Below are 12,753 nucleotides of genomic sequence, written 5' to 3'. Positions count from 1 at the left end.
AGCAGTGCAATAAAATTTTAGATGTTAGAAGGCTTTTAAATGTGTAAATTGCAAATAGGTGGTTGGCAAGCAGTAGTAATGGTTAAGAAATGAACAGACTGATATGGCAAAATTCTCAAAAGGCTCAGCTAGGTGGCACCAAGGTACTGGTCAAAAATCTGCTGAGAAGCCAGGCACAGTGTGGTGCATGTCTGTAACCCAGCAACTGAGGAGGCTGAGGCAGGAGGATCAGAAGTTCAAGGTCAGCCTCCACAATTTAATAAGACCCTGTCTCAAAAGAAAAAAATGAGACAACTGGGGATTTGGCTCAGTGGTAAAACCCTAGGTTCAATCCACAAGGACCTGGGGCGGGGGTGGGCGGGGGAAATATAATGAGAAGAAGTTAGAATCCAGATCTGCTTCCCTCTGCTTCTGGCAAATGGTTGACCCTGCTCTAGTTTGAAAGTCTGGGGAAAATACCAGAGGTTCATATTCTGAAGAGTCTGGATTGTAAGACAGCAGGTATAATTGGAGGCAAGAGTGCCATCCTAAGTAAGATTATGACAAATTTATGTGACTGGGGACGTCACTCAGTGGCTGAGTGCTTGCCTAGCGTGTGTGCAAGACCCTGGATTCAATACCCAATACTGAAAAAAACAAAAAGAAGAAAAGAAATTTATGTACTCAACCCAATCTTCTCCTTCTTAGCTCAATGAACACTAAAAGAATGCTAACATTGACAGAAAGTTAATAAATGAGAAAAACTGGAAAAATCCTTTCTGTGGAATTTGAGCAGTGTAAGAGAAAAATCTAAGAGAGTGACAATCAAATTCCCCAAGGAAATGGCGAACAGGCCTAATATGATTTTTAACCAAAACCTATATAATTTATGATTATTTTAGATCACTAATAAAGATTTTTATGTACATTTTCTTTAATCAAATCATTTTCATAAAACAGTATATTTAAAGCACATATCTTTAAAAAAAATAAGGAAAAAAATCCAAGGATCAGTGTGAAAACATTTATTTACATGGTATGGCTGTAATGGTTACATAATTATTTTCCTTGGCAATGAAATGCAGTTTCTGTGCCCACAGTGGGGAAAATATTACATCTGTGGGCATAATGGTAAAAGCATAAGGTTAAAAAGGCAAAAAAAGAAACATGTGGAGAAAATGTGTCATAAAGACACAATTTTGGTGTGGAGAAATGCATAAAATGGTTTGGTTGTTTCTAGTCAGAAGCCCAATAACTTGCCAATGGTTTTCCATAGCCAGAGATTAGACTTTTTTTTTTTTTGAAACCCATCTTCTTCTTTTCTGAGACAGTAAGACTCTGAAATTTCTATGAGGAAATAAGCAATCATTCAAGCGTGGATTATATTTTTAAGCCAGATAAGCTGGGGTGAAGTAATGCCTCCATAGTGGTGACTTACAGGAGAAATATTCTGCTGTGAATCCTCTTGATTCCTCCATGCCCTTCTCTTGACCCTGAGGTGGCTCCTGCCTCAAATTTCCTGTGCTCTAGACTGGAATTCTGATGGACCCCAAGCACTGACCTCAAAATTCCTGGCCTTGGCTGGTGGAAATTCTCATCTCAATTCCTAGTTGCCCCTTTTTTTCTTTTTAAAAATGATTTGTATTTAACATTGTTTTTATTTAAGTAAACTCTAATTCTCACTAATTCTACATAATGGTTCAAAAATCATGTACTATTGGTCTTTAACTTCTAATATGAACATTTCTATGAGACCCACAAAATGAAAAAAAAAAACATACTAAAGAAAGGGATAGGTCTGTTAAATAATTTACTCAGTAACTCTTCTACAGATCATCTAAAAATGAATTGATAGTGACTTGAAGACACTGGTCTGCAAAACTCAGCTGCAAAACAGCATCAAAAGCACTCTACCATTATGCACAGTATTCTCAATTAAGGTATATTTCTATAGTTCATATATAGGATTCTTAATATCTAAAATTTTACAGCTTATTCCCTTTTTGAATCTTTCCAATATTCACTTCTTATGAATGAGTATTCAAAAAGAAAATTTAAAAATTAATAAAGCAACATTTAAATAGCTTAAGTATATTTAGCTTGAAAATGGGCACTAATGTACAAAATATAATTAATATCACAAAGAATTTGAGGAAAGATTTGGCCAATTACTTTAGTGTACTTTAGAAAGTAAAATGAAACAAATGATTTTTAAACATTTTAAATTTAAATAGCTATGTCCTATTAAATAACTTAAATATGGTAATTTTTTTAGTTGTAGATGGACACAATAATTTTATTTATTTATTTTTTATGTGGTGCAGAGGATCGAACCCAGTGCCTCACATGTGCTACTCAAGAGCTCTACCATTGAGACACAAACCCAGCCCCAAATATGGTAAATTTTAAAAATTATATTTATACAGTATGTTTCAATCAATAGGGTATTTTCACAATTAATTATTTTGTCCTCAATAAATTGCATGAGAGAAGACTGTCATTCCCATTTTACATTTTAACTGTTCTTTGCCATTTCCAATGACAATCATCTTTAGTGCACTTTGGCTGTCTTCCTCCTAAACTTCATTTTGGTGCTTGCCATCACTCAGAACTAATTCTTCTTGAAAGTATCATATTAGAATACCTCACTCATGGTCTATAATCTCCTACTTTTCAGTTCTTTTATTCAGTTACTGTCACTGTGATAGGGAACTGGCAGATGTGAGTGGTAGGAATATGGGGTTAAGGAAATAATTCTATAAACTGGGCCCACTGTGCTGACCCCTACATGCTTTTTTTTTTTTTTTAAAGCAACTTACCTGTAGCCCTGTCTGGCTTAAATTGACAGGATATATTACATTCCTCAGCAAATGAACTGTTATCTGCAAGAAGAAATGCAGTCCCAAAATGCCAACCAAAAAACCACAAGTTACCCTGAAGGGGGAGACTTTTTGTGACCCTTATACAAATCCCAGAACTCAGGGAGATAAGAATAATTCCCCCTAGCCATAAAATCTGTAAGAACAGGTTCCCATTAGAACGGGTCAGCATGGGCCGAAGTGACCTAGAGTTGTGACTCCCAGAAACATATTGAAAATCTGATGTCATCCTGCTGTCAGTGAAAAGTCCAGAGATGAAGGTGGGCAGAACTCCCTGGAAATTTCCCTGGGAGCCCCCAATAAAAATGAAGGGCAGGGGACATACACCATCCCTCTCATCTCTGAGATGACGCTCTCTCTTTTCACTTTCCCTATCCTCTCTGATAGACTCATGCCTGCTACTCTGAGCCACATGTCTGAAATCTTTCTAGCATGATTTAAAGAATCAGGGTTAGAAGGGGGTTTTCTCAACAGACTGCACTTCATGGCAGGCCTCTGCCCTGTAACAATAATACCTCATCTCTGACTTCATGGGATATCTAGGCCTCTACCAGATCTAATAGTCCTTGTATCTTCACTTCCTTCCTTTTCCAGCTTGGTGTCACAGTCATCACTTAACTTTTTGCTCTTATCCTGTTGTCCTTTCTATATCTAATGTAAATAAACTCAACTTTCCATGTTGGTCTCATCCACTCCTAAACTGCTGAACTCAAGCCACTCAGCCTGCTGATATGATACATTTTGTTATATTCAATTTCAATCAGATCCTAAATGACCATTTATTGAATCCTTTTATGTTTCATAGTCAATTGGCTCTTTAGTTCTCTCCTATAGTAGTTCCTTCAGTCTCTTTTTTTTAGTCTCAAAATTTCAATTCTTAAAAAAAGGAAGTTATTTTATAATTTTCTGCCATAGGTGAGAAAATTAATAGAAGGGTTACATAAATCAATAAAAGTCCATGGCTAGTAAGGAGCAAAGCAAATCAGTCTGACTCTTAGGTTTGTGTTCTTAATCCCTACCTGTAATAATGTTGCTCATTTTTCCTGTTACTGTCCTGTCGTTCTTAGAGTTCTTCAAGGCAGAAAGAATCACAGTCACAATCAATTGCCTGTCTACTTCTAACTTTATTGGCATTTTCTTAGAACAAAAAAAAAAAAACTGGATTAAGGCAGCAATCTTCAAATTGGCTCCCATTCAATCTTATTCTCTATACTCTATAGACAATGTGAGTAATCTTTCCAAAATACAAACCTACCCTAGTTAGTCTAGTGCCATAGATCAATTCTTTCTAGTTCCCTCAAATTCAATCATTTAGACCAAAGATTGGCAAACTTTTCTTGTAGAGAGTCAAACTGTAAATATTTCAGGGTTTGTGCAATGCAACATCTATCCCAGACTTAATTCTGCTGTTGCAGCAAGAAAACAGCCATACATGAGCTGTTTAATGTGTAGTTTAGATACTCAAAAATATGCATGTAGAATTTAAAGAATAATGATTGAAATTAAATATTAATTTTAATATTTGGTTTGGAAAAGCATGTTATAATATAATGTTTTCACTAAAAAAAAAAAAAAAAAAGAAAACAGCCATACACACCACAGACACAAAGTGGCATATAGCTATGCTACTATAAAACTATAAAAACAGGCACTGGGCTTTTTCCAAATCCTCCTTTAGATACACCACATTTACTCATTCTGGGCTAAGCACTGTGTTAATGATAAAGGACGCAGAGATGAGTAAAATGGCCATGTCCTTACCCTTGCCCAGCTTAAAACTTTGTGGGGAGGGAAGCATAGATTTTTTTTAAACTTACATAAATATATAAAGCTACATACAAAGAAAATAAAAAGTATATGCATCAGAATCTATAAGGTGGATTAGACCTAGACAGGGATTCAGAAGATCTCCATGAGACACATCATGATTGACATGAAACATGGGGGGTGGGGAGAGTATTCTAGGAAGAGAGATCAACATTTGGATACAATAAATAAATAAATAAATAAATAAATAAACAGTAAAAGCCGGGTCACCTCAAGATCTGAGAAAGGATATTATAGCTAGAATGGCAAAAATAATGAGACTATAGAGAGAAAGACAGGGCTCTATGAATTTTGAACCAAATTCAGGATTTTTATTTTTATCCTAAGTACAAGGGAAAAACATTATTTTAAGGAAGGAATAATATGGCCTGATTTCTATATCAAGGAGAGAACTTTGCCTTTGTTCCCCACTAAATCTTCAGCACTTAGATCTATATCTGGCAAAAGGTAGAGACCCTATGCACAAAACATAAGATGGGGAAGTAAGAGAGAAAGTGAATAGACTTCCTAGAAAATACCAGGTGCTTAGGAAAAATAATAGTAACTTATACCAGGATAATGAAGAAAAATCTATGGAAGAGACATTTTTATGACAGGAAATCAAGACTTAGTAATAGGCTATATTTAGTGGGAAAGGCTGAAGAACACAGAACTCTCAGAAATTCACTGAGAATACTGGAATAATGTTAGGTTTGATGAGGAAATAAGATTTTGATTTTGGGTATGCTGAATATGAAATACCTTTGGTATATCCAAGAGAGGATATTAAACAAAGAGATGGGCATACAGCCCGAAAATCAAAGAAGTAGGAGCTGGAGAAATAAATCTGCTTATCACATATGTGAACTTAAAGTATATACCTAAGAAGATATAACAAAAATTTAAAAAGGGGGTCTTCAGACTGAGCATTGAAGTATTCTTTCATTTAATAAACAGACATAAAGGATGAACCTGCAAAAAGAAAAAAAAAGGCAAATAGCCAATAAAACAGGAAAAAGTCATAAGAATACTATGATATGGAAGCCAAGAAAAAGAAGATAAATCAAGAATATTGAATGCTACTGAGAATTCAAGAATGATAACAACACTGGAAAACATTTACTAGAATTAGTAAAATGGAAACAATTTGTGATCTTATTTCAAGTTGCTACAACTAATTATGTTTTCCTTAGGAACTCTTGTCTATATTTTTCCCTCTCCCTGCCTATAAAGGAACAGTATGCAACACAATTCTTATGGTAAAGCAGCACTGGATGCAGGGCAGAATGGAGGACAGGTGTGAGCCAGAGAGAGTTTAAAGTCTTAAGTAGAAAAACAAAGGTGGCATGGTTAATGGCAGCCAACCAACTATCTATAAAGATAAAAAATAAAATGTGGCACACTGTACACAAAGAGAACACTTACTGGGGTGAAGCTTAGAAGTTGTGACTGACAGAAAAGAAAGCTGAAGAGAGAACTATATACATTTCATTCTTAAATAATGAATAATATATTTCATACATTTCCTTTGTTCAATGATAATCAACAGGGATTTTACAAGATTTCTGAGAGTTTATTCTCTAGCTCATGGATCTAATACTTTCTAGAATCACAGAGTACTTTCTCAAATATATGAAATTAAATGGGAAATTTTACATGAAATTATTAAGTGTAACTCCCAGATTTTAGTAGGTACTTAGTATGTATTTATTCAATTTGAATCATAAAATTATGAACTACTTTCAGACATTATTTTTGGTCCATACAAGCTGAAAAATTTATTACCTTGAATATCATCATTAAATGTGCAATACTGATTTCGATATTTGTTCAGGAGACGAAATGCATTCACATTGGCAAAATCTTCAAACTGAATAAGGCAATTCATACCATATCTATAAAATAAAAACATTCATTTTAGAAGAGGTTAGTGAAATAACATTTAAAAATAAATCCTTAAGGGGCTGAGGTTGTGGCTCAGTCATAGAGCACTTGCCTAGCACATGCGAGGCCCTGGGTTCAATCCTCAGCACCACATAAAAATAAATAAATAAAATAAAGGTATTGTGCCCAACTACAACTAACTAACTAAATAAATCCTTAAAATTAGCTCACAAAAAAGGCAAAATATCTTTAGAGGCTGAGTATAAATGTGTCAGACAGTATGTATTTAGCAAATATTTACTGCATGTTTACCACAGAAAGTCATTGTGTTGGCACTGTGAATTGAAATAATACAAAATGACCATAATTTGGTCCAAAACATGGTCCTTATCCTCAAAGAATCCAAATTTAGTAGAAACAAAAATCTTCCAAATTAAAAATAATGTAAAAGTGTATAAACAAGAAATTATGAGTCTTCAAGGGACAGACAGCACTTCTAGCTGGGGTCATAAACCACATAATAAATCAACTTTTAATTGATAGTTATGATTTCAAAAATAGAGTGGGTTTTACAAGCTGAAGAAGACCAGAAACAAAATAACTGAGATGAAAGTTGGGAGAATGAAAGAAAAAATTGTTTGAAAAAATTTAAATCTAATTGACTCTAATGTAGTGTACATTTAAGGGTACAGTAAAAAAGGGTCAGATCTTCATTCTGGTCCTTGCACTCTTCCTAATTCAGTCTAGCTTTATTTCTATACACAAAGACAGTTATCTCAAAAGTGTACCCTATCTCCCTGAACTCTCTTGGCCCCCTTCCTGCTCCACTCCAAAACTTCAATTTCTTCCTTCTCTACTGGTATATTCCTTCCCTCATTGTCCTTAGGACTCCCTGATTTTCTTTAATTGATTAACTAATTAATTGATTTTTGTGTACTGGAGATTTAGCCCAAGGTACTCTACCACTAAGCTTCAACTTCACCCCTTTCTATTTATTTTGAGACAGGGTCTAAGCTATCGAGGCTGGCCTTGAACTTGAGATTCTCCTACCTCAGCCTCCTGAGTAACCAGGTTATAGGTGTATAGCACTGGGCCCAACTAAGATGCCCTGATTTTTACAACCAACTCCTTTAACCATGATAGGACCAACTATGGTTATTTGTCTTTCTTTTCCACATGTCAAACCTGTCAGAAGACACGCTACTAAACTCTGTCCTCATTTCTAGCTTCTTGTTGACTTTATGCCTATAATTCAAGGACCGTAGGAAACAATGCTGTTAGTCTCTCTCTTTTCTGATCCAACAAAAATCTTTGTAGTTACCTTATTTTTCTTCCATTATATCTATTTATACACTATTATTATATATTTATTATTGATGGACTATCTTTTTAAGTCACAGGTGAAACTTGTATTGAATATTTAGTGTCTTCTCTCTCTCCTTCTTTTCTGTGTCATTATGCATAAAGGGAAAAAGGGACTCAGTCTTCTTGGCAGCTGCTTTCATCATGGTGGCCATAGTGGCCGCAACATTGTCCAGCTCCTCTTGATTCTTCTTGGTGAAGATGTTTCTTAATGAATTGGAGGCCCATTTGTCCTTGGAGATTTTTAGTAGTTCCCTGGCATGCCACACACCTCTCAGATCACAGGCCTCACAAGAAGTGGTATACCTGATAAGGTACCCAAACCACCAGCTGTACCTTGTCCTGTACAGGCTCTCTGTCACCTTGTGGCCCTAGTTGAGACCCATGGCATGGAGCAGCACAGAGCCATGATTGCTGCTCGTCAGTGTCTGCTGTGGCAGAGGGTTGGCAGGATGGTGGTTGTTGTTTTCAATTACTAGTGAAGTTTAGCATCTTTTTCTATCTATTGATCATTTGTAATTTTTTTGAAAGACTATATGTTCAATGTTCATTTTTCTATTTATTATTTAAATAAAAGGTCCTTATATATTAAGCATAGTACCTTGTATTATACATGCCACAAATGTTTGTACTAATCTAGCATACTGTGGATTAATGATTTAGATGGTGTTCCACTTGTTTTTACCCCCCAAATTTTAAATTTTTATGTAGTCAGATATCTCAATCTTTTTAGTTTCTGCCTCCAATATCATATTTATAACAGCCTTCTTCATATATATTTAATCATTAATCCAAACTTTCTTTTTTTATTCTAATTTGTTATATATGACAGCAGAATGCATTACAATTCATATTGCACATATAGAGCACAATTGTTTATATCTCTGGTTGTATAAAAAGTATACTCACACCATTTGTGTCTTCTTCATACATATATTTAGGGTAATGATGTCCATCTCATTCTACCATCTTTCTTACCCCCCTGCCCCCTCCCTTCCCCTCCCACCCCTTTGCCCTATCTAGAGTTTGTCTAATCCTCCCATGCTCCCCCTCTCAACTCTACTATGAATCAGCCTCCTTATATCAGAGAACACATTCGGCATTTGTTTTTTTTGGGGACTGGCTAACTACACTTAGCATTATATTCTCCAACTCCATCCATTTACCTGCAAATGCCATGATTATATTCTCTTTTATTGCTGAGTAATATTTCATTGTGTATATATATACCACGTTTTCTTTATCCATTCATCTACGGAAGGGCATCTAGGTTGGTTCCACAGTTTAGCTATTGTGAATTGTGCTGCTATAAACATTGATGTGGCTGTGTCCCTGTAGTATGCTGGTTTTAAGTCCTTTGGGTATAGACTGAGGAGAGGGATAGCTGGGTCAAAAGGGTCCAATTCCCAATTTTCCAAGGAATCTCCATACTGCTTTCCATATTGGCTGCACCAATTTGCAGTCCCACCAGCAATGTATGAGTGAGCCTTTTTCCCCACATCCTTTCCAACACATACTGCATTTGTATTCTTGATAGCTGCCATTCTGACTGGAGTGAGATGAAATCTTAGAGTAGTTTTGATTTGCATTTCTCTAGTTGCTAGACATATTGAACATTTTTTCATATATTTGTTGATTGATTGTACATCACCTTCTGAGAAGTGTCTGTTCATTTCCTTAGCCCAATTATTGACTAGGTTATTTGTTTTTATGGTGCTTAGCTTTTTTAGTTCTTTATACATCTTAGAGATTAGTGCTCTATCTGACGTGCGTGTTGTAAGAATTTGTTCCCAATTAGTAGGCTCTCTATTCACCTCAGTGATTGTTTCTTTTGCTGAAAAGAAGCTTTTTAGTTTGAATCCATCCCATTTATTAATTCTTGATTTTAATTCTTGCGCTATAGGAGTCTTATTAAGGAAGTAGGGGCCTAATCTGACATGATGGAGATTTTGGCCTACTTTTTTTTCTATTAGACACAAGTTCTTTGGTTTAATTCCTAGGTCATTGATCCATTTTGAGTTTTGTGCATGGTGAAAGATAGGAGTTAAATTTCATTTTATGGCATGTGGATTTCCAGTTTTCCCAGCACCATTTGTTGAAGAGACTATCTTTTCTCCAATGTATGTTTTTGGCATTTTATAAGGTGTAATAAAATGTAAAACATACATGTGCACGTGAACACACACTCACATTTTCTCACTTGCTCTTCACAACCACTCTATGAAGTAAGTCCTATTAATATCCTGATATCATAGATGAGGAAACAGGTATAACAGTAATGACAATATAATAGCAATTATATAATCTATCTACCCAGAAAAATATACCTCCCTGTTTTATTATAGTTCTCTCTTAACTTTAATATTTAGTACCATTAGTCATCCTTTGTTCTTATTTTTGAATATTTGCTTGGCCATGACAGTGGTTTAAGAGCACAGGCTTTAGAATAAGAACTCCTAGTTTGAAATTTTGGCCTCATCACACTCACAGATCTTTTAATTTTTCTGTGCCTATGTATTTTCCCACAATTCTAATAATAATATATAATCCTAAGGTTGTTATAAAGATTAAATGAACTGATAAATATACGGAGTTCAATACAAGGGCACATAAATACTCTCTAATCATGAGGGTTATTTAATTGCAACAAAAGAAGCCATAAACAGCTAAATAATACCCTCAAAAGCCTAAGAGAAAATAACTGTCACCCCAGATAATACATCTAGCAAAGATGTTCTTTAAGAGTAAGGTTTAAACAAAGACAACTTTAGATAAATAAAACCCAAAAAAGTTTTACTAAAAGAATTCTGAAAGTGTGTACAGAATGACAGAAAATAATTCCAGGAAAAAGGATCTATAATATAATGAAAATTTTAAAATATAGATAAATACAAGCAATTCTTATCCACAGGAAATAGTAATGACAGATAAAGCTATTCTCTATCCTGAAAGAGAGAGGAGGTTAGCAAATTTATTCTCCAAACAACAAGGAGAAAACCTTTAAAACTATCATTTCAGTGCTCTGGAAGTCAACTAAGGGCAAAGAGGAGAAAAAGTTTAAAGTAAAATAGAGAACTAAGGTCAATTCTTGAAAGAAACAAAATAATTTTCAACTCATAAACATGAGGCCATTCATTACAAATTACATAACTGTTACTATAATTTACAAAAGCAACTCTATAGTTACAAATTATCATTTTAAAAACATAATGTTAACTGAGAAATAAACTCTGTGGTGGCAACTAAGTACCCCAAATACAAATATCAGTCAATAATCATCTGATGCATGCAATGAATAGCTCCTTCCCACTTCTCTAGTTGCTAAGCAAGCCTTCAGAAAGCAAAAATTATAGGTCATTGGCAAGTGCTCTCACATGGCTTGCTCCTGATATGTCATATTCTGGTGGTCTGGCAGCATTCAATGATGTGTCATTATGTTCTGAAGAAGCAGAACCTTGTGGTCTCAGAATATAGGAGGAATCAGAGCCTTCTCAAGTCTATTCCCGGATCTACTACTTACTTGGTTTGGTGATCTGGGGCTTGTTACAATTTCTATGTGGTTAAGATGAAATCCCCACAATATGGTTTGCCTTCAGTGTTTAAGACACAATGTGGTCAGGCTATAAATTTGTAATGTTTCCTAAGTGAAATCTGGGAATAGACATAGGTATTAAAATGAGGTACGGGATACCTTATCATTTAAAAAGCTTATTTTAGAAATATCCCCTAGAGGACACTGCATATCAGTTTTAATTTCATGACTTTTCTCTACCTGATAGTTAACTCTGACTTAATTCCTAGAGATTTAGAAAGAGGCATTCTGAATTCATCTTGTGATACAAGCATCTCACATTATGCAATAAAAGAAAGCCACGTAAGGGATATTTTGTTCCAGTTGGAACCAGCCTTGTCACTATGAAATTATAAGTAGTGGAACTCTCAAAAGTAGCCAATTCAGTACTACATGACTATGAAAAGAACCTATTATTTTATGATCAAAATATCACATAAAATAGTGGGTGTGAATGGTTTAAGAAGTAACTGAAATACTATCCATAAAATTAACATGTAAAAACTTCAGAGATTTTGCTTTTTATAGCATTGTTAAATCTGACAAAAATAAATTTATTACAGTGATTAATCACTATATCCAACATTTACTAAGTGCCAGACATTGTGCTCCATATTTTATAGGGATTATCTCATTTAATTATCTCAATAATTCTGTGAGGAAAGCAATGATATTTATCCATTTAATAAATAAAGAAATGAGAGCTAAGCACAATTAATTACTCAGCATAGTGAGAGTTCACACTGCTAAAAATGGGAAGCTCTGAACTAACCCACAGACCCTTGGCTTCAGCCACTCTATGTACTGGCTTTACAGAGCCAACACAGTTACCAAGTCCATAAATGAATAGTATATTTACAACCAAAAAGATCCCAGTGATAAAATAAGGGAGTTATAATTTTATCACAAAACATATAAGATACAATTTGTATTCATTCAACATATCAGGTGTTTTTTATTAAAAGTATATTGACAAATATTAATCTTTTTTTGATTATGAACTATCAAGAATTCACTATAACCAAGTTGTATTTTGTTAGCTTTCAATTACTTAAACAACTTAAAGGAGGGGGTAGATTTATTTTGGCTCACGGTTTCAGAGGTTTAAGTCCATGGTCAGTTGGCCCCATCACTGTGGTCATGTGGTGAGGCAGGATATCATGGTAAAGAGCATGTGGGAGAGTAAAGCTGCTCACCTTATGGAAGGCAGGAAGCAAAGGTAGAAACGGAGAGGGCAGGTGAAGAGGCCAAGGACAAGATATACTCTTCAAG

The 12,753-nt window shown here is 34.9% G+C and overlaps 1 protein-coding gene across 1 annotated transcript in view; it reads right to left on the bottom strand.

Annotated features, from left to right (window-relative positions):
* Me1 (malic enzyme 1) overlaps positions 1-12,753 on the bottom strand; it is a 167,229-nt gene that overhangs the window by 42,173 nt on the left and 112,303 nt on the right. Inside the window, 1 exon segment of the mRNA XM_046432042.2 lies at positions 6,450-6,559. Coding sequence (XP_046287998.1) covers positions 6,450-6,559 — 110 coding nt within the window.

Source organism: Marmota monax, unplaced genomic scaffold, assembly GCF_021218885.2.
Source record: "Marmota monax isolate L192 unplaced genomic scaffold, Marmota_monax_Labrador192_F-V1.1 WCK01_AAM20220418_F8-fsc00013, whole genome shotgun sequence".
NCBI classification, from domain to species: Eukaryota; Metazoa; Chordata; class Mammalia; order Rodentia; family Sciuridae; genus Marmota; species Marmota monax.
The sequence above is the reverse complement of the archived record's forward strand: the minus strand, read 5'-3'. Positions and strand labels throughout refer to the sequence as shown.